The sequence below is a fragment of the Heloderma suspectum genome, chromosome 12 (genome assembly GCF_057233095.1).
Source record: "Heloderma suspectum isolate Gila_16-S chromosome 12, 16-S_ref, whole genome shotgun sequence".
NCBI classification, from domain to species: domain Eukaryota; kingdom Metazoa; phylum Chordata; class Lepidosauria; order Squamata; family Helodermatidae; genus Heloderma; species Heloderma suspectum.
Window position 1 is genome coordinate 23,098,244 of NC_139469.1, and position 21,652 is coordinate 23,119,895.

Genomic DNA, 21,652 nt, shown 5'->3' on the forward strand with positions numbered 1-21,652 from the left:
TAGGATTACCCCGTGGGCGAAGCCACTAACGGGGCAACCATCTCACGGCGCTTGTATTCTGGCGGGGGCAAGAGCGGGCGGTTCAGGCCGCCAGGCAGGGCCGAGAGCGGTTCCTGGGCGGGCGTTCGAGCTGAGGAGAGCAGGAAACGCCTCCTGGCGCCGCCGCCGGGCCCGCGAGGGGGAGCGGGCCGCTGGAGCGTGGGCCGCGGCGGGCTTTTCTCGCTCCGGGCAGGCTGGGCTCCCCCGCCGTGGGCGGCATGAAGCGGTTCGGCGGAGGACAGAAGAGGCCCCGGCTGGGGGCCGAGGTGGGAGACGCCGCTGTCGCCAGCAGGCTGGCGGGTCCCGGCGCTGGGTGGGTACGAGCACGAGCCGGCCTCCGCCGCGAGGCCCGGCCGGGCCCGGCGCGGCCGCGACGGGGGTTGGGGTAGCCGATGTAGGGCGCGGCCCTCTGCGGGTTCAGGCAGGGGGAAAGCCCTGCAGCTCCCGGCGCTCCCGACCCCGCCGCGCTGGCTGAGCGACGCTGGGGCCTGTGGGGCTTTTCCCTGCCGAGGGCCGCGCCCGCCGTGTCCGTTGCGGGGAAAGCGGCCTTGTGGCCACCGGCGCGCTCGATGTGGCCCGACGGCTGCGAAACCTGTGCGCGCGCACCTGGGGAGTGAGCCCCACTGAGGGCGGTGGGGCGCGCCTCTTGAGCAGGCGCGGGTAGCATTGCGCTGCCGGCGGGCTGGGGGCTCCTCCTCGTCGTCGCTTTTGTTTGCGGGGCGGACCCCTGAGGCATGGGGTCGGGCTCCAAAGGCCTCAGGCGAGGAGGATTTGGGGCCCTGCCCAGCGGGGAAGGGGTTCAGCTGGATCTGAAAGCGGGGTGGGGGTGGTCGGACGGGCTAGCACGGCTGCCTTGTCGCCTTAATGTATTTGGTTTTATTATTGGGTCGCCTTGCTTCTATAAGAGAGGCAGTGTGGAGTAGTGCCTCAGAAGCCTCGGATGGCCTTCTCTCTGTCCCATCAGCCAGGACAGCTAGACTGGTGGGGAGGAGGGAGAGGGCCTTCTCTGTGGTGGCCCCCACTCTGTGGAACTCCCTCCCTAGGGAACTCCGCCATGCCCCCTCTTTAATGAGCTTCCGTCGTGCATTAAAAACGTGGCTGTTCAGGCAGGCATTTGGGGTGGGTTAGGGTATTTAAAAAAAACAAAAAAAATATGGTAAAATTTTATTGTTTTAAATTGTTTTATGGTGGGTTGTACATCGCCCAGAGTGGCTGGGTGACCAGTCAGATGGGCGATTAATAAATTAAATAAATAAATAAATAAAGTGGGTAGAGCAGGGGGGTAGACAACTCCCCGACTTGTTGTTGTTCTGTCGTTCAGTCGTGTCCGACTCTTCGTGACCCCATGGACCACAGCACGCCAGGCCTTCCTGTCGTCCGCTCTCTCTCCCGGAGCGTGCTCCGGTTCCCCTAATCCTTGGCCATTGGCCATGCTGCCTGGGGCTTATGAGAGTTGGAGTCCAAAACATCTGGAGGGCACCAGGTTGCCCCTCCCTGGGTTAGAGGGTTGGACTGTGACTGGGGGGAGACCCAGGTTCAGATCCCCACTCAGCCATGAAGCTGACCATAGACCAGTCCCGCTTTCTCTTAGTCGAACGTACTTCATAGGGTTGCTGTGAAGAAAACAGGGGTAAGGGAGAATCATGTATACCGCCTTGAGCTCTTTGGAGGAAAGGCGGGCTTTAAATCATGTAATAAACAAAATAAGGCGGCTAACAATGTATCAATTAAAACCAAAAATATGAACAGTCAAAGAACTAGTACTGACCATATTTCAGAAACTCGGTCTGTATTAAGGCTTCACTCTTACCTGGGAGTAAGCCCTATTAGAAAACAATGGGACTTAATTCTGAGTTGACCTGTATAGGATTGCACTGTAAGTTTTAAAAAAAAAAGTATTGGGCGTGGTGTATACAGTTTATTTTTTTATTTTTTTTACAAAATTAAAAACATTTCAATAAATCCCACTTTCTTTTTTAAAATAGATGCTTTCGGATGACAGCTAAGAAAAACAGTGCATGTAATTTTAAAAAGTAGCAGCAGCAACTCATATAGCGTCCTGCAGTTACTGCTATTTGTTGAAACATGTTTTACCAAATGGCTTTTTACCTATTGGTTTTTCGATTTGAAATGTTATTATGGATTGTCTTAATTTGTTCAAGGTAAAAGACAGTTATAAAAACAGGATGTCAGATAGAAAATCACAATAAAACCTTGAAAGGAACAGCTGATCAGTTCTGAAATTCGGAGGGAGCATTCCTATGGCCGCTAGACAGCGGCTAGACGGCCATAGGATATCGTGTTATCCGGGAACCAACCTCGGAGCCCGCTCTCCGAGGTCAGTTCTTGGAGAACTGACCTCCCCACACTTCCGAGCTGCCTTGGAGGCAGTGCCGAACAACCCCGTCCTCTGAATTCGCAAGAGGAGCGTGGAGCGGCTGAAAAGGCGCGTGGCTGGGGGCGTTCCGGGGAGGGCCTACAGCAGCCTCTTTCCCCGCTCTGTCCTCCTGTGGCTAGACAGCCGCAATCGGCTGTCTAGCCAAAAACACAGGGCAGGAAAAGCATGGAGGGAACGATCCCCTCCATGCTTCTCCTGTCTTGCTTTGGATAGGCGGTCGCCTCCGAGTTTGGAGGCAGCCACTTATCTGGATAGGATTGCGCCCTTAAAGTTTTATTCTAAATTATTGTGCACCACCTTGATGGATTTTTAGCAAATAAGGTGGTATTTAAATGTTAATAAATATAATAATAAATAACAGCAGCATCAGATCATATCAAAAGCAGAAGAGAGCACAGATAAATATTTTGTTTGGCATCCCCACTCAGACCTGCTTTCCACCTCTGTATTAAGTGTTGAAATGATTAAAATGATGCGACTAGATAGCCATGACGGAACTGGTTACAAGAAGGACCTTGAATTATGACATGTTTTACTCCACAGATAGTTGGACTGTATGAATTTTGCCGGGTTAAATGGTTTGAGATGGGATATTTAAAGGGCTGCCTGCTCTTATATGGTCCTGCTCTACCTATTCAGGCCTTGCTCTGGGTCCTATCAGCTTATTTATTTATTTAGGGTGCAATCCTTGTTTAGTCAGAAATAAGTCCTGTAACTTCCAGCATGCTTACTGGGGAATGCTGGGAGTTGTAGGACTTACTTCTGTCTAAACATGCATAGAATTGCATCCTTAATGGTATTTCTGTGCCACCCCATAACCAAAGTTATCCGGGTGGCGTACATAACAGTTGTTATACCATATGAACAATAAAGATACAATTACTGTATAAAGCACATCACAACCACTATAAAGCAATAAAATTAAACACAAATAGGTATTTAATCTTTAAAAAGCCAAAACCTCAGAATCCATTAAAAGCCCCTAAAAAGCCTGGGAAAATAAAAAGTCTTCTCTTGGCACTGAAAAGAATAGGAAGTTGGTGCTAGTCGAGCTACTTTATGGATACTCTTGCAGAGAAGGCCCTCTCTCTTGTAACTACCCATGGGATCTCACTCGGCAGTGGCACTTGGACAATGGCTTCCCATAATGACCTCAAGATCCAGGAGGAATATATGGGAGGAGGCAATCCTTCAGGTCACCTGGCCCCAAGGCATTTAAGGCTTTACATTTTAAAACGAGCAGTTTAAATTTGGTCCAGGAACAGTCTGGAAAACAATGAAGCTGAGAAAGCACTGAAATAGCATGTTCAAAACATCCAGTCTGAGATGGCCAGATGCAAAAGAGGCTCTTGGAGAGTGCGGTCTTTGAAGAAGGAGGACATTTTAGTATAGAAAAAAGACTTATAGTGGGCATGATGGAGGCTTAAAACATTATGAGTGGGGCAGAGAGTATAGACAAGGATTTTTCTCCTAGTCTCATAGTAGAACTCGGGATTACCCAGTGAAGTTGATTTGCAGAAGGTTTGGGATAGTTCAGAGAACATTTCCTGGAACATAATTTGAAAACCAGTATGTTACTACAATTTGCTCTGAGTGGGGCTGCTCCTGAACTTAAGAAGCAGCAGCTGGTACAGTTGCTTGTGTCCTAATGGGAATAGGATAGTGTGAACACATATACCTGTTCAAAATCAGCTGCACTGATGACCTGTTAGCTTCCATACACAATTCATAGTGTTGTGCCTATGAATCTCCATTTGGGCTGGCCCCAGTATATCTTAGGGCAGGCGTAAGCAACTTGTGGCCCTCCAAATGTTTTGGCCTACAACTCCCACCATTCTTCACCATTGGTTGTGTTGGCTAGGGCTTATGGGAGCTGTAGGGCAAAACATGTGGAGGTCCACAAGTAGCCCACCCTTTCTTAGGGAGTGCCTAAGCAATATTTTACTTCTCTATTGCTCATGCTCTTAACCACTATGTACACGAGTTCTAACAAAATCAGTCTAGGAGAGACAATTTGTGGCCATTTTAAATGTGTAAAGAACTTTGAATTCTTTTTAAAAAGTGTGGATAGCATTATAGCTCAAAGCATATCTTTCCTTTTTTCTGTATTAAATCACAAAGAAGAGAAACAGGTTCTCAGGATGCAAAAAAAAATTATTGTAGGTTCCTACAATAATTTTTTTTGCATCCTGTGAACCTGTTTATCTTCTTTGTGATTTATTTTGGATGCTCACCTCCTTCTATTTTCTTTCTCTTTTCTGTATTGTCATAGCTACTTCTGCATTTAAATACAAATGCTGTTGTGTTTAAGCATTTGGCCTGATGTTAGCTGAACGGAGTCCCATCAAGATGTTCACCGATGCAGCTACCAAATTCACATCAAAATACTTTTTCTATTTTGGCACTTACAGTTTTCTCTGTGTGCTCCCCCTCCCCTTCTCCATTACTTTTCTAGAATGGTCAATTTTTGTCCACAGTGCGGACATAAGGTAGAGGCAACGTTTATATTTTGCCCCTCCTGTGGGGGCAGGCTGCCTATGCAAGAAGAGGAGCCTATGCAGATCACTCCGACTCCTTCACTGAAAGGTATGAATTTTTGTCAAATGTGGATCTCTGTAAACCGGGAAACATTTCCTTATCTGAAGGCCAAACAGATGGGGGAAGGACAGAGGGGAAGCTTCCAGAGAGTCAACCCAATTTAGCAGTGAGGATTTGAAGTTCTGCAGCAGGCATTGTCTCCAACTCTAAGCTCAGAAATCATATCCTCTTCACTTGTTAGTCCTATGCAGTAATGTGCCCCTGGTTAAAAGTGCTGCAGCTTATAACCACTGAACAGGACTGCTTTACTGTTTCGGAATTCAGTAACAGTGACATGAGTTCAATCCTAAGTATGTTTACACAAAAAGTAAGTCTCACTGAGTTCTATGGGTCTTACTCCTATAGGACTACTATTTAGGATTGCAGCCTCAAAGAGAGTAGTTTTGGTTAAACAGGGAATGAGAGTCAGAACCATTCATGAATCTTGGATGGGAACTTGGGCTGTGTAAACAGGACCGGCTCCAGACCATCCATGGGCCACCTGGCTTCCTTGTTTGCGGGCAGTTAAGGTGGCTGCACTGAGCAGAGCTCCATGCTTCATGCCCAGATTCACTGGTTCTGCCATCTTAACTTTGCTGGCCCCATCCCCAAAGCATGCATGATGGGGTGGAGCTGACATAATTAAGACAGTTTGCTGGCATGTTTGGGTGTGCTGCCCAAAGGTTCGTTCAGCGCAGCTGTCAGACTGTCGCCCCCCATCTTCATTGCAAGCAGATAGTCTACCCACCCATTGGTGGCAGTCGTGGCTCAGCACCAGTACTGAGTGGAGTTCAAGGCTGTACACCTGAACTCACCAGCCCCACCATCTTATTTAAGCCAGCCCCAGCCCCAATATGCACATCAGGGGGCAACATAATGAAGATGGCAGGGCTGACACATTCCAGCTTACTATTTGGAACTTCATTCACCACTGCTTGCCAAGCTGCTCCCTAGTCCAGTCCCTGATGGCTGCTGCTGTGGGTGAGCAGGTGGTTGACCAGCTGTGGGTCTGTAGCAGTGGTAGCCCAGTCGTAGAGGTGGGCCTTGCTGTGGTCACTGGGCCTCAGGACTTACCCGAGCGTTCCACATGCTAGCACCAGGCCTGCCCGTAAACACCTTTATCATTCTGTCTTGCCCAGCATTAAACCAGGAAAGCCAGGATCAGCTGCAAAGATCTCCTGCAAAGAAAAGGGTGGAAATAGTTTCACCATCCAAAGAAAAAGCTTTTGCTTCAGTTAAGCAAGACCCTGCACAGAATTCAGCAGCTACTGTATCCCCAAAGTCAAAAGGTGAGGATTTGTGGGCAAGATTAGCACTGCAGGCAGCACTGCCTGCTCATGCCTGCTAGCAGTTGGTTCACCACTTACGGAATTCCAGAACTCCTAAAATGTGTCATCTTTTTCTGTACTCCCATGTTTGAAGACCAAAGACTAACATTAACAATTTTTGCGAGACTTGTCCTAAACACTAGTTTTCATAGCCAACACTTAACAGTGTCTTGTCCCCATTTCTGCTCTGCTTGAGCTCTTTTCATTTTTTTTTTAATGTATCACATCTTTACCCTACCCTTCCTCCAAAGAACTCAGGACATTGTGTGTGAGGCTCTTAATATCCTAATGACAGCCTTGCAAGGGGGATTAGACTTGAGACTGGCTGAACAGCACTCATTGAGCTTCATAGCCGAGCAGGGATTTGAAGCCAGATCTCTGTGGTTCCAGTCCAGCACTATCTACCTTACCCCAGTGGCTCTGTTTAAGCTTGAAAAGGAATGCCTCAAAAAGAGAGATATTGGCCTTGCCTTTTGTGCTAGCAGTGTATTTATGCTAGAGCAGGTGTATTATTAGCACTAGCATTTATATAGTTCTTTAGAAAAGTGTACAAAGCACTTCCTATGCATTGCCTTTTTATAATCATTGCAACAACCCTATAAGGTAGATGACTATGTTATCCCCATATTTTAGATAGGCTAAGAGAGGTTTGCCTAAGGCCACCTGGTGAGTTCCTGACAGAGATGAGATTCAAACCAGGTACGTCCTGCTTTGTGCTCAGTCATTGTCACTATACTACTCCAGCTACTTTCATGTGGTCTAATGGGTTGGACATGGAGGGAAGGCTATCATTGCATCTAAATAGCAACAGTAACTGAACATTTCTGCTACAGGAAGTATCTTTTAATGAGGAATGTTCTGTTTCAGGGACTTCCCTCTTGCTTGGAGCATCCTAAGTACCAGAGGAACAGGCTTCAGTGTGCACTGAGACAGTAGCAGCAATACAGCGATGTTGTAGCTGGTGATTGAGTGATGGGTGGGGGGACTCGGCAACACCAGAGCGTCAGTTCTTTTCAGGACTTAATTTGGGCTGGTGGCTTTTGTTGAGTGGAGTAGGAACGTTAGCACGATTTCCATTTTAGTCCATTGTTGGGGGCAGGGGAAGAGAAGCATGACTACCTGCCCTGAATCTCATAATGTGCAAGGCTAGAAATCTAAATGAGCAATGTTTGTCTCTCTCTTGTAAAGCAAAGCCTGGTCCCCGATCTCCCAGGAAGGACAGGAGTGCCTCCGTGAGACCTCTCCCAGAGGGTGAGATCCTGACAGACCTGAACAACAAGCAGTGGATACTTAGAAAACTTCTGAGCCAGAGTGAACATGGGTTGCTATATGAAGGTATAAGATGTGCTCACGTGGTAACATATTGGGGGGAGAATATAGCCTCCTGTCCTGTTCCCCACTTTCTGAAGGAGAATCTATCAAGTGAAAAATGGGTACACCTACAGATGACTCATACAATTTCTGTGGACTTCTTATTTCAAGCAAGTTCTTCTTCTTCAAACATTTACATCCAGCTTTTACATTTAAAATAAATATCCCAATAAGTTCCCAATAAAATATTACTAAAACCAAACATTAATGTAAAATACACACTTGGATATAAAATGGAATCAAGTGCAGCCAGGAGCAGAAAAATAAGAGCGGCATCAGACGCTGGCCATGCTCATCCATCACGGGAAGCTGAACATTCTGACTTATTACGCCAGCATATGAATGAGTGGCACCTACATGCAGCCCCCTTACTCTGCCTTTTGCACAAGCGGGAAACAAGCCAAAGAGCTAGACTTAACCATAACTTCCTGTTGCAGGTGAACCAGAAAGTATGGTTAATTGTTCCCAAACAAGCCAGGATTCATACACCAATCTCACATAATGGTTTGAAACCAGGATTTGGGGCTTTCTGTAATGTATGTACGCAGCCAGTAAAAAATAGCAAAACATCAGATAAAATGTCTAGTCTCAGCAGATAAAAAAAATCAACATGTATTAGAAGGTCTTAACCTGGCACCTAAAACTTAGTGTAAAAGCCAGGTTGGGGTGGGGGGTGTTTTTATAAATGGGATTCCATAAACAGGGCATTAATACAAAAAGGGCCCTCTCCCATTGCCACCCACCTAACCTCTGATGGCAGAGACACCTGGGGAAGGGCCTCTGATGAGGACCTTAAGGCCTGTGTAGGTTCATATGGCAGTCCTTATCCCTCTCTTGTCTCACTGTGTTGTGTTTTAGCTCAGCGAGTTCTGTTTTTCCCCAAATGCTCTGAGCTGTGCTGCTGACATCTTGTTTGTCTAGTCTGTGCCAACCATTTCTTGGAGTCTCTTGCTGTGGTTGCAGTGGACCAGCCTACTGCAACTTGGTGCGCTCCAGATGTATTGCTTTACAATTCCCAGCATCCCCCAGCCAGTTATAGACCAATACATCTGGAGGGCACCAGGTTGTAGAAGGCTGCAATAGACCAACCGAAAGGTCATATCGAAAGGGTGCTAAGCGGCAGGGACTTTATCATTCAAAGTTGCTCATACTGATAAGTTTTCTGTTCCCTAGTGTTTCACGAGGGATGTAATCCTGGCTTAGTTTCTTGGTTTGTTAACTGACATTAAGCCAGAATTCCCAGGATCTTTGCACCAAAGCTGGTGCACAATGGGGCAGGGGGAGTGCTCAGCTCTATCACCATGGTTTATGATGCCTGAATGATCATCTGAACTGGGCCATTATATTTGGAGTGCATTGTGACACTGGACCACAATGCCTATATGCTCTAGAGGTGGAGTCTGTTTGTTAACAAACAACAGAATCCTTGAAGCTCTAAAATAGTCTGGGAGTTGACATGCAGAAAGCTTCAGGGACAGTATTTCCAGTATGTTAAAGTGAGAGACTGGGAATACTAGAGCACTGTTCAGCCTTGTGAGGTCCTGCATATAAAAGCAATGAGATGCATCTCTCCTGTGTTGGCTAACAATAACCTTCATTTATTTCATCCTTTCACAGCAAAGTCCGCACCTGGAACCTGCCCTTCAAAGCAGAGCTGCTCCCTCAGACTTGTGAGTTCAGATCTCTGTGTTAGGTGTAACATGGAACATTTCATGTACTGGAACTGGAATCTGGGCTTGGCAAGTCATAGGTCAGAGTACAACAAGGCAAACATAGCAGGAGGACTTAGAGTTTACCTCTCCCAGTGGGTTCCATTAATCAGTAACAAAAGGTAAGATCACACACAAAGGAAGCAGGACAGACTGAGGCAAGGCAAAGGGTACATGTAATTCCAGCATTCTGCAAGGGCCAGTGCAAACCACAAGTGGCCTGTTTTGTGTCTACTAGAAAGGTCTTTTGACCTCCTGGTAGGCAATGATGCTATGACTTAGACCAGCATTGCAGTTTGCCAGGCATTGGGCTTGAAGCAAGTGAGAACAGAGCCTATGACTAAAGTATGGAACACTCTCAGTAAAAGGGCTCAGGTTGGGGCCCAACCCTGACAGTGATGGGCTCCATTGATTCTGTGCTGTGTTTAAACAACAAAGACTTGTCTGCGCTTTGGATCAAATAAAACACTGAACTCCAAATTTACAAGAAATGTTGCTGCACTCCACTCAGCAGCTTTCTTGGAATACATTACAACTATGGAGGTTATCATCAGGCTGACATACCTCCCAGTTCCCTTTTTGAAACATACACCCTAAACAAAAATCTAAATTGCCACCTAATTTTCCCCTTTGAAGAGTTCTTTGTCATCCAGACCCTTGCATATATATTTTACACCAGGAGAAGTAGGCCCTGGTGTAATCAATTAAGCATCAATTAATGCATCAATTAAGCATTAATTGATGCTCCCTTTTCTATTTCATTTCCCATTCTCCGGGACCTAAAAGGCAACAACCATCTAATTAAACATGTAGGCAACCTACCTCTGTATAGCACACAGTCTCTTTTGTGTATTTTAAGGACACATAATATTTCTTAAGAACAGGAGTAGTAAAGGACAAAGTATGGAGGGAGACACACAAGACCAGGATGGTGAGAGGAGCGTGGTGGGTAGGGGCTATAGTTGGAGTGGAGGCAGGAGCTATGTAAGGTAGGGGTGGGCAGAAGGTAGATCTCCGGATGTTTTGGACTTCAACTCCCAGAAGCTGCTGCCAGCATGGCCAATGGTCAGGAATGCCGGGAGTTAAAGTCCAAAACTTCTGGAGTTGTACTTTCTGCCCACCCCTGGTGCACAGTGGCTCTACTCTTTGACCACCAGGTGAGCCTACCCAAGGCCCTCTGTTATTTCAAAATTCCCATCAGTCACATGTTATTGTTTTGTTGCTACTTGTGGGGAGTATAAACTTTAAAGTACAAAAGAGGGAAGAAAGATGAATTGCATGTTAGGTAGCCTTCTCGTGGGTTTGTAGGATACCAACTGTTAGTTGTTAGTTATAGGCTGTTAGTTATAGATTGCTGGGAAAGCATCCCTAGGGTCATTCTAGTCTTACATCCTACATTTGCTTTGTGTCTCTGAAATTTCTCTCCGATATTGTGGTATTTTCCATCTGTAAAACAAGGATGGAAGTCTTCACTTGCCTCTGAGAAGTCTGTTGAGCGTTAGAGAAGTTATATATGAAGATTATCATTTTCTTTTCTTATGGTAATCAAAGAGAGGGTAGTGGTGAGGCAGTGAAAACTGTATCGGTGCCAGCTTCTGTCTTCGTTTTTCTCAGGATGCCAAAGATGGAAGACTCTTCAATGAACAGAATTTCTTGCAGCGCGCTGCAAAGAAAGCTACAGGCAAGACTTTCCTGGAGTAATTAGGGTGACAGACTTGTGTCTCTGCCTTTGGGCCAGTGACATTTTCAGCCAGTCAACAACTTGTACTGTTGCGCTGAATGGGAAGAGCCCAGTAGCTGAGCCTTCCCAAGAGATATTCTGTTGTACTTACCCCTCATGTGCTGTCATGAGACCTCGTCTTAGATTGTATTAAGCTTCACCTGGGATTGCAAAACTGGTTTCCCATGCAGGGACTGACAGATCAGTCTTTCTGGTTCATGTCAGTTTCACATTTGTTCATTCATACCCATCCTGTTTCTGTACTAATCTGTGTTTTGTTTTTAATCCACACAAAACTGTATTTAAATATACATTTTTGAACATACCTTCTCACAAGAAAATGTATTTTCTCCAAAAATACGCCTTTTTATATACCTCTTAGTTTTTTGAGCTGAGAACTGCATTACAAAATTTGGAGAAGTGCAAAATCTGGAAGGATGAGTGTGTTCTGATCCACACATTAGTCCAAGAGGTGCAGCTCAGGTTGGTTCACTTCGAAATGTGGACCAAAAGAAATCCTTGAGCATCCCTATTCTCACCTAAAACGTAGCGGAAAAGGCGCTAGGTGCCTCTGCCCAATCTTGACAATCTTTCTCTGTTAAAGAGGCAGGAGTCCAGTTACTGGTTCTTTTGGCTATGCAGAGACTCTTCTGTTGTGGGGTAGATTCCTTTGTCCCTGTTTCTTTCGACATGTGCTCAGAGACAGTGGAGGCTTTCTGTCTCCTAGGCCCTCAGATCTGGTTTTGAAAATGTCTTCAGCCACATTCAGGTACTCTGAATCTGAATAGTACAAATGCATGAGGAGAAGGAGTGCTCCAGACCCGCTGCTCTCCCTCATCATGTTTGTTGCCCTCAACTCGTGGAGGGTGACAGTCTGAAGAGGAGAGGCTCCTGTATACATGGAGGCTCTGCACAGAAGCCAGAATGCTGGAAAATCTGTGTTCTGGCTTGCATGGAGAGCCTCCACGGATAAAGAAGTTTTTCCTCTCCAGACTGTCACCCTCCACAAGCTGGGGGTGACAAACATGATGAGGGAGAGAGGCAGGGCTGGAGTGCTCCTTCTCATATGTTTGTGCTATTCAGGTTCAAAGGGCTTTAGTTACAGGGTTTTAAGTCCAAGTATCAGTAGTAGTCTAAATGTCTTTTAGATTTGAATCTTCTGCACCTAAAACAGTTATGTGGAATACGCTACTGGTAAAGTGCCCTTTTCATTTTTAGGAGAAATGGAGGCACCACCAAATCTCACAAGGGCAAACAGAAAAATATGAAACACCCATTTTTAACAGTAACAAATGATTACGATCTCTTTTATGATTTTTGAACATTAACGGAATGTATGAGGGTAAAAGTCCAGGAAGTTGTAAAGGAAAAAAAAAATGCATGAACTTGCAGTCCTCAAAGTTGTTGATGTGGAGAGAATAGAGGCTTCACATTGGAGTTGGATGGCTATAATTCTGTTTTCTCAAACTTCTGGCAACTTCAACTTCTCACATTTTGTCTCACTTTGCAGTGGACAAATGGAAGAAACAGCATTCAGTACCACTGCTGGGAATCCCTGATTGCATTGGTTTTGGTCTCCATAATGGTAGCTACAGGTGAGACAGCTTTGACTAGGGCGTTCCTGTGTACCATCTCTCCTATTACTGCCCACAACCCTCCTTTGTCCAGTGCCATCATCACTCAACCACCAATCCTGTACTTACTTCATTGTCCCTTTTGAACAGTTTATGAATCCATTTTTCCTTTGCCCTTACATACTTTTCTTCTCCTACCCTAACCTGCTTTCTTTCTAACTGGCTAGAGCCTCAACCCTTCTCTTCCTGTGTTCTGACCTTCTTTATTACCTATTCCGTAATTTTTCTTCATCCACCTACTGTTTTGTTTCCAGAAGGGCAAAATACCTATTGATTTTAATGGATCTGGATTGCATCCTGGGGCCCTCTTTCTGTACTTATCCTTGTTGCTGTACCTTCTCTTTTTGTATGCTTTCACTTCTAGCTTTTGGGTAATACTTAATTTTGTACATACTAACTCGGAGAGGGAGGTCATCTAGCTTTGGAAGGCCATGGCCATAGTGCTGCAGTAAAGTCAACTGAAATAAACGACCTGCCTCCAAATTACTGGTAGTTCTTGCTGTCAGCGATTACTGAAGCTGAAGAGGAGTTAACTGATGCAGTGATGGAGGGCTGGGGACTAATGTTCATGTGGAAGTGGGTGGGAATCTCCAACAGAAGCCACAATTTATGTGCAGCATTATCTCCTTTGACTGGCAGGTTTCTGGTCTTCTCTGATTTTGGTCGCTCCCTTCAGTCGATCCTGGATGACTGTGCAAACAAGATGACGGAGAAAGCTGCCTTGCAGCTTGCAGTCAGGCTGGTATGAGATGCCAAAATGGAAGGGGAGTGGAGGAAGAGGGCTTCTCCGAAAGATCTGTTGCTGACTTCTGTACAGCTGTAAAATGGAGGCTTTTGCCACTGGCCCAGAGGATTATCAGCGACTTCCCTACTGCTGCAACAAGGATGACTTAGACACCAGTTCCATCCCTTCTGTCCTTGATAAAGAGCTGTGCTTGTCAGGGCAGTTTATAGGGAAGAAGCAGTTGTCAAGTTAACATTGCCCATGGTTGTGTTGTCATGTTAAGTTTGATCCTCTGACCAAACTTCCCCAGGAAGCAGGACTGGAGCGCGGCGCTGTGCGGTGCCTCAGTGTCTTTGCACATTAAGACCTGGGTGGCCGTCTCTGATCCCGGCAGAGCTACACTTTGCCCTAGGTGCTGGTAACTCAGTGCTGATGGATTTGAGGTGTACAGCCTTGTTCAAACAGGAAAAGAGTGGTTTATCAGATTGGTTTAGTGAATGAATGTTTCAGATGCAAATCCTGGATTGTAGAGGCTGTATGGCAAACCCCCCGCCCCCGCCATCTGCTGAGAATACTCTGGGGCAAGTGGGCATGGGTCAGTGCCCCTGAGAAATGCAGGCATTCCATTGGTAATATTTCTCCTCTGCCTTAATCTTTGCCTTTAGCTGGATGTTCTGGAGTACCTCCATGAGAATGAGTATGCACATGGGGACATCACTGCCCAAAACATATATGTGGATCCAGCTGATCGTGCTGCGGTAAGGAGTGTAGTAGGGGCAGACGATGAATACGTCCTTGCTGAAGAGTGTTCCTGCAGGGTAGAAGAACATAATGTTTGTTCTAGTGAGCTTCCCCAAGTGTGGACATAAGAGATTGAAAGTCCATCTCTCTCTCACTAAGGATAACCAGTTGTTTCTGCCACAAACATTTCTTCCTTTCCCTCTTCTGTCAGCAAACACTGACCGTTGCTGATTCTAGGACAGATGCTTGTCAGGGAGAAGGATGTACTCTCCCTTTCTCATAGAGATGTAAGGAGCTGTCTTCACACTCTTACTGCTTAGCAGGGAAGGGGTTACTGTGTGGAGTGGCTGCTGTGACTGCACCTGCTGGTTAAACCTGTTCTGACCTTGGTGCCTTCCAGTCTGTTGCAGAGATACAGACTGAGGCTTCAGGGCACAGGGTAGTTACTAAGGATACTGGGCAACTCCACTAAAAGGTGTCTTGCAGACCAGGCCAGGCTGATCGCTCTTTATCTTTTTCTTGTTGGGTCATTATAGCAACCTGTTCATTGGTGTCTTCCTCCCTGCCCCAGGTCACCCTGGCAAATTACTGCTTTTCCTTTCGGTACAGCCCTGGAGGAAACCATGTGTCTCAACGTGAGGGCAGCAGGACTCCTCATGAGGGCACCTTAGAGTTCATCAGCCTGGATAGCCACAAAGGAGCCGGTGAGATTTCATGCCCTGAGAATAGGGTGTGTGTGTGTGTGTGTGTGTGTGTGTGGTGCAAGCCATTAATTTGACCCCTGTCCTGGTCTGTGCTTTCCACTGTGCCCTAGATGATGCTATCTGTCCAGGAGTTGTCTCCCCTACTCCTGTGGATAAAGGGCTTGCCACCATCTGATGTGAACAGAAACCAGGCTAGGTCATTCTCCAGGTTGCCTCGCCTGCAGTACAGTTTTTCCTCTTAGGGTGCTTCCAAATGGAGGGCTCCTAGCACTAGCAATTAGAAGGCATTGTGTAGCTGTTCTGCCTTTTTCTCCTTAACAGATTTTCTGCATTAAGGAAAAAGATGGAAGAAATGGTAGTAAAATATGGAAGATATCTGGAACCCCTGAACGAGGCAGGGTGATGGCTCCATAAAAGCCTTGTCTGGAAGCATGTTCCATGCAGTTGAAGAAGTCATCCCTTCTCCATGCTTTTTTGTGCTTCATCTAAGCAGCCAAGACCACACTTCTTACACTCTTCTTCTTACATTAGAGGGTTGCAGTCTCTAATTTGTAGCGTAATCAATTAAAGCTTTCACTAATCACTAGGGACCGATTCTAGTTAGAAATGCTGCAAGTGAAAGGCACATTACTTTTTAAAGGCTATTTTAGTCCTGTAACAGCAAGAGGCAAGTTTTGTTTGTTAAACTGTGACTTGTCTTACATTTCCTTCAGTATCTAAATTGAGTTGTTGTTAATATGCAGATAAATCAAGTGTTTTGCTTTCCGGTACAGCTAATTAATTGATTGACAGCCCTAAATCCACATAGCGAAGGTTATACAGAGAGTCATTTTTGGCTGCTTCATGCTTATGGGACAGTGAAGCTGAGTATCTTTTGGAAGTGCTACCTTATTAATTGCCTGGAGACTTTAGGGCAGATAAAAACTGAAATAAATAGTGGGAAATTGAGGCATGTGTTAAGGCAGCGACTTACCTAGTGAGTGGCTATGCTGTATGTGAGTTGCTGTGACCCATAAAGCTATAACCTGTCTCCACTTCCCCTGTGGGTGTAGTTCTGGAACTCTGTCCTTGATGTTTCTTACATGGATGTGTTTTCTTTTCCTATGCTATCAGCACCATCCCGTCGGAGTGATCTTGAGTCCTTGGGTTACTGTCTCGTGAAGTGGCTGTGTGGCTTCCTTCCCTGGTCTGAGGAGCTGACAAATCCCTGTGTGGTCATGGAGAGAAAGGAGAGGTGTGTGCTGTGCATGGGAAAAGCCCTTGTTTTTTAATCCTAATTCTCATAAATTAGAAAAGGAAGCCGCTCTTAGTTCTGGAAATGATGGTGTGGTATCCAAACCATTAATCACTAAAGGTTTCCTTCAACAGGTTGCAACGGCGATCGATACTGCCCACTGTCATGTGGGCACTCAGGATAGTGGGTTCTGCTTTGACCTCCTTACTGGTTAAATGCTCCCCCTTCTTTTCAGTCCGGAAGTGGCTGGACGCGCACATCTTGCTCCCTGCAGCTACCATGAACCTTCCTTATTTCCTAGACTGGCAAAATAGCTGCTAGTCTTGGGTGAAGACACCACCAGGGAGACGTCTAGTAACAGGCTGCCTGGAAACTATTGCAGCACTGTTATCTGGAGCAAATATCACACTTCCCCAGTAGACAAGAGAGGCCTGGTTAGTACATGTGCCCTTGGGGCATCTACCCTGCCTCCAGAGGGCAGGGCTGGAACCAGTGGGTGGAAATGGCAAGAAAGCGGATTTCTGCTAAATGTTAGAGAAACTTCCTAACGGGAGGAGCTGTTCAACAGTGGGGAAAACTGCCTTGGGTGGTGGTGGCCTTTCCATCACTGGAGGCATTTAAGCAGGGGCTCGATGGCTATCTGTGAAGGGTGCTGTAAAAGCATCCTGCATTGCAGATCCTAATTGAGCAGAGGTTTGAACTAGATGTCCTGCAAGGTCCCTTCCAAATCTATGATTCTGTTACTTCTTTTGGCAAGGGTAGCAGGGCAGATGGAGTAAGAGTGTCAGTGCAAAATTCTCAGCTCAGTCTTATTTCTCCCCACCTTTTGTTTGAGGGGCCCACCTCTTCATTGTAGGTACAAAGCAGATGTTATCAAGCATCCAAGGCTGTCCTATGGCTGGAGAGCAATTCCAGGTACAGATTTGTTTGTTTTTGTCACATTTCTATCCCAGCTTTCATTTGGGGTCCCTGTATGGCATACATGGGGTTAATCCTCGCTGAGAAGTAGGTTTGACTGAGAAATAGCAACTTGCCCATGACTATTTAGTGAGCTTTGTGGCTGAATGGGAATTTGAACCTAGGATTCCTGCATCCCTGTCCAACACTCTAGCCCAGTCTTCCTCAACCTGGTGCCCTCTAGATGTGTTGGACTGCAACTCCCATCATTCCCATTCAGCCTGGCTAAGGTTGCACATTTGGAGGGCACCAGGCTGAGGAAGGCTGCTCTAGCCACTATGCAATGCTAGGTGTTCTGTACCTGGAATCCAGGGTCTTGGGATTTCAGACTTGCTTCTTGTGCGTCAACAGATCCGGGAGTTGCCCAGATGAATTCTTCTAATTTCCCATTGTCTAGAATGACTGAATCTGAATTACTACATGAATAATCAGTGTTCTTTATAAGTTGGTCTCCATCTTCACTATCTCCTTCTACTACAACCACTTGGCCATCAAAGCTCTCCTAAACATGGCTTGCTCTAGTCACTGTCATAATTTTGTCTCCTCACACATAGCAAATAGGCAATCTCTCAGACTTCTTGTTGAGACAGATCAGCAGGTGCACTGACAAAAGCTCCCATGTGTGAACTGGTGAAGAGAGTAATGAATCGGGCAAGGTGTTCTGCTCTGACTAGTTAAGACTCTGGAAGCTTTAACTTCATGGGGAGACCACCTGCTTGTTAGGACCGATGGGGGATTGCATCTCCTTGCACACAGAAGTAGGCAGTGTGATAGGCACGAGCACCAAGGTTTGTACTGCTGCTCCATTCCTTCCCTTGACTCTTCCCTGTGTCAGTGACCCTGCAATGTAGTGTAATAGTTTGTGTGGCATCGTGCTCTGGTGGGCAAATCCGGAGGCTAGGACGGGAGGACTTGGGCTGTCTTTCCAGCTCTGCTGTTGTTGAACAATGTGGGGCCCAACCCTTAAGATCATCTACTGAGGCCCTGCTCTGTATTCCCATGCCATTAGAAGTATGGTGGGCAAGTACAAGGAACAGGGCCTCATCTGTGGTGGCACTGAGACAGTGGAACATTCTGCCTGAGAAAGTCTGTGTGGCCCCATGGTACTTTTATTTTTTGGGCGGGTTACACCTCTTTTTTCCAGGAGGCATTTTTAAGTACTGCCTTTTGAAATATAGTGTTGTTGTTTTTACTGCCGATGTGTTCATTCATTGTGCAGTAATTTTAGTTTTATTGTAATTTGATCATTTATTGTTTTTAAACTTTGGTATAAATGTTAGCTGCCTTGAGTGAGTTTTATATAGGAAGACAAGTTAAAAATGTTATAAGTAAATACATAAGAAATGCATTCAGGTTCCCCTCCTTGGTTTTCCTATGAGCTCAGTGGGGTTGATACTTGGTCTCTATGAAGTGTCATGAGCACACAGCCCAGCTGAACTAGAGAAGTGTGGCACTTTCCATCTGGGTCAGCAATATGTGACAGTGAGAATGCCAGAGGGGCTGCCTTGTAGGAGGCAGCCGTGTGTCACTGGCATCCATAATAACCTTTTCTAGAAGCCCTGCAGAGCTACCTGCTACAAGTGATGCCCCTGGAATATGAAGAGAGGCCAAACTACGAAGAGCTGCGAATGCTCCTGAGGAGGCCTCTTGAACTGATGAGAACATCTGCCTATGACTCAGTGGACCTCAAGGTGGCACCCTAGGTAAGGCGCTAGGACTGGTTACGTTCTCCAGCCACCACTTCTCTCAGCTCAGGAAACACAGGCCCTAGCTATGCATGGTGACAGCAGAACTGTGTGTTTGGGACAAACCACATGTTGTGTTACTCACTTTTCTTAAAAATGCTTAAGCTGGCTACTTTTATTTTGAAGGCAAAACAGCTGCATATTTCCCAGTAACCTGCCTCCCTGTTATTTGTCTACATAAACAGCACCTTCAGGAACAAATAGCAAGGGGGGGGGGGGTTGGCAGGAAACTGGCCCAAGGTCCCAATCCAGATCAGGGCCTTGTTCAGTGGCTTTCCTTTAAAATACAAGTGGTCAGCTTTAAGCAAGCTTTTTTTTTTTTTTTAAGTATAAGTAATGTCACATGTAGTTTGATCCTTAAAATGTGGGTCTGCTGCACAGCTAAAAAGTGGGAGGTGCCATTTTAATGTGGCAGACAGGAGAAGGACACTGAATAGTTCCCCTTCTCAGTTCCTGCCTGCAACCACATTTCACCCAGCTGAGTTCAACACCAGAAAAAGGCAGGGGGTTCAGCAGCCCTCTCCCACCAACCACTCCACTGCATTGCATCTCTTCTCTCCCCACCTCACCCCCCACTTTACATCTGTACACATGCATTCTAAGCTTTGTAAGACACGAGTCATGCTGCTGTCACACCTAGTTATGGCCAGTGACTGCCACACTGTTGTCAAGTTTGCTGTAGACCCTCATGAGTGGGGAGAATAGTCTTGATCTTGTGCAGGCTAGAGAGAGAGTAAGCACGGGTGGAAAAATCCAGGTGCTGATGCTCAGTTTACTTACTTACTTACTTACACTGTTTATATATCACTCCATATCTAGAACAGATTTTGGAGCGGTGAACACAAAAGATGAAACAGTAAGAGCATAAAAAGATTAAAACACTGCATTAAAATTACATTGTAATTTTACACCTGTGTCATCAGGTAAATTACTTGCCTTATGCTGTGAGACTCGCCTCCTCTTTCCTTTTGGCTTCTAGCAACACAGGAGTAGGATATCTAGAGTAATGCGTACCAAGAGTAATGCGTCATATTCTGCTTTACAGGGCTGAAAAGCTGAGAGAAGTTGCTGCACAGTTAAGCCCACTGGAATGTCCTCACACTGGAGCAGATGGGAACACACTTTCCATTTTGTTTTATATGCCTGACATTCAGATTGGAGAGGGAATTTCGTGGAACTGTTTGTTAGGACCTGGTTGTGACCTTTTATAGACTAAAATTCTATCCAGCTATATAACTCAAGGAATAGTAGCAAATGTGAAGCTTGAATCCCTATTTGGCAGATTCCTGTTTGAAACTCCTGTTTTAAAATCACTTAGCAGCCCCAAGTGTTACCATAGATGTGGAGCACTAAACCTAATGAGGTGGGGAAACCCCCAAGTTGGTTTTAAGGTGTTTTACCATGTAAATGCTGACCACCACTTTGCAGTCTTGCCTTCTTATTTATTTTTAAACTATATAGTGTCTTAATGATGTGTTAGATTTATTTTGGAGGCCTGTTGTCAGGCGGAAAGGCAGGATATAAATGTTTTAACTAAATACGTATTTTGTTCATTTTGTAATAAACTATTTTCTGGTGAACTCTAAAGCTGTATTCTGCTTGCTCTGTTCATGGTAACATAGGCAAACAGTGTTGAGTTCTTTTGGAGATTGTATTCTAGAACAAGCACGGTATTTCTGTACTATTTACCACATTTAGGGCACAATCCTATACCTATTGAGTCAGAAAAAAGTCCTACAACTCCCAGCGTGCCCCAGCCAGGTATCCTGGCTGGGGCATGCTGGGAGCCGAGAACTTTTTTCTGTCTCAACAGGCATAGGATTGTGCCCTTACCTGCTTTAGCCCACAGGGAGGAGAAGTGAAGTTATATGAGGAAGTTTTTTAATTGTCCTCCAGTCCAATCTGCTTTGAAGATCAGAAGCATTCTCTCCTCCCACTCCACCCCCATTTTGGGGCAGAGGCAAATATCCAAGACATTCCAGGAGCAGCTAATTTAGTCCAGGCTTCATGTGGGACAGCATCCCTGATTAGGGCTTCACTTCTGGCTTTTGTTCTGGGAAAAACAGAAAATCACTCCAATGTTATCAGGAAATATTTCTCTTAACAATTATCCTTTTTGGCTGATGAGCAAGATTTAAAAAAGTATAAATAAATATTCTTGGGCTGATCCATCCATTTGCATGCTGCAAAAGCACAAAGGGTGACAAAGGGGAAAGGAAAATGCAACATGAAGAAATGGTGTAGAATACTCCAGTTGTTTGTTAAATGGGCGAACGTGCATGAATGTACTTCATAAAGTGTGTGTAGTGCCATTATATTCCTTATATAAGAGCACCTGAAAGTGTCATCTACACTTAATTGCAAGTATATTACCTTCAGGCATTTCAAAATTACAAGTTGGACCTGTAACAAAACGCTGCAGTGTGAATTGCTTCTGTTGTTTATGGCTTCAGTCAGCCTGCCAGCCATGCCCTCCTCCACAATACTCCATTCCATTCCCCTCCCATCCAGGTTTCCACCCATCCCTGCCCAATAGTTAGCCAGCAGTCTGTAGCCACTGAGCATGATCAGAACATATAGGGCTGTTCTTGGGGATTTTGTTCCCCTTAGGAGGTTACTTTCCCAGAAAACAAATTGTACTGCAAAACCTGGTGGTGCTCCCCCAAGCCTGCTACCTCCCTCTTGTGTGTGGGTGGTGCTGTTTTGGCCACGTATGCTATTACACTCACGCCTGAACATCGGAAATGGAAAGAGCGGTATGCTCGAGCGCC

General features: G+C 45.8%; 1 protein-coding gene across 9 annotated transcripts; it reads left to right on the top strand.

Moving 5' to 3' along the window:
- Positions 1-158: 158 nt before the first annotated feature.
- Positions 159-21,289, top strand: VRK3 (VRK serine/threonine kinase 3). Of its 9 annotated transcripts, none has more exons than XR_014785576.1 (15): positions 159-352; positions 4,893-5,023; positions 6,154-6,303; positions 6,976-7,041; positions 7,531-7,677; positions 9,331-9,383; positions 11,037-11,103; positions 12,653-12,737; positions 13,416-13,518; positions 14,166-14,258; positions 14,813-14,945; positions 15,267-16,179; positions 17,036-17,094; positions 18,691-18,839; positions 19,927-20,465. XR_014785576.1 is itself a non-coding variant. In XM_084818738.1 (15 exons), the coding sequence occupies exons 1-14, from the start codon at positions 258-260 to the stop codon at positions 18,837-18,839; spliced, it is 1,452 nt and encodes a 483-aa protein (XP_084674864.1). In that variant the 5' UTR covers positions 159-257; the 3' UTR covers positions 19,927-21,289. The 9 variants fall into 9 exon arrangements, 7 of the variants coding, with proteins under 7 accessions (XP_084674864.1, XP_084674866.1, XP_084674868.1 ...); XM_084818738.1 differs by having other exon boundaries at positions 16,059-16,179; positions 19,927-21,289; XM_084818740.1 differs by having other exon boundaries at positions 13,416-13,514; positions 14,851-14,945; positions 16,059-16,179; positions 19,927-21,289.
- Positions 21,290-21,652: the final 363 nt, after the last annotated feature.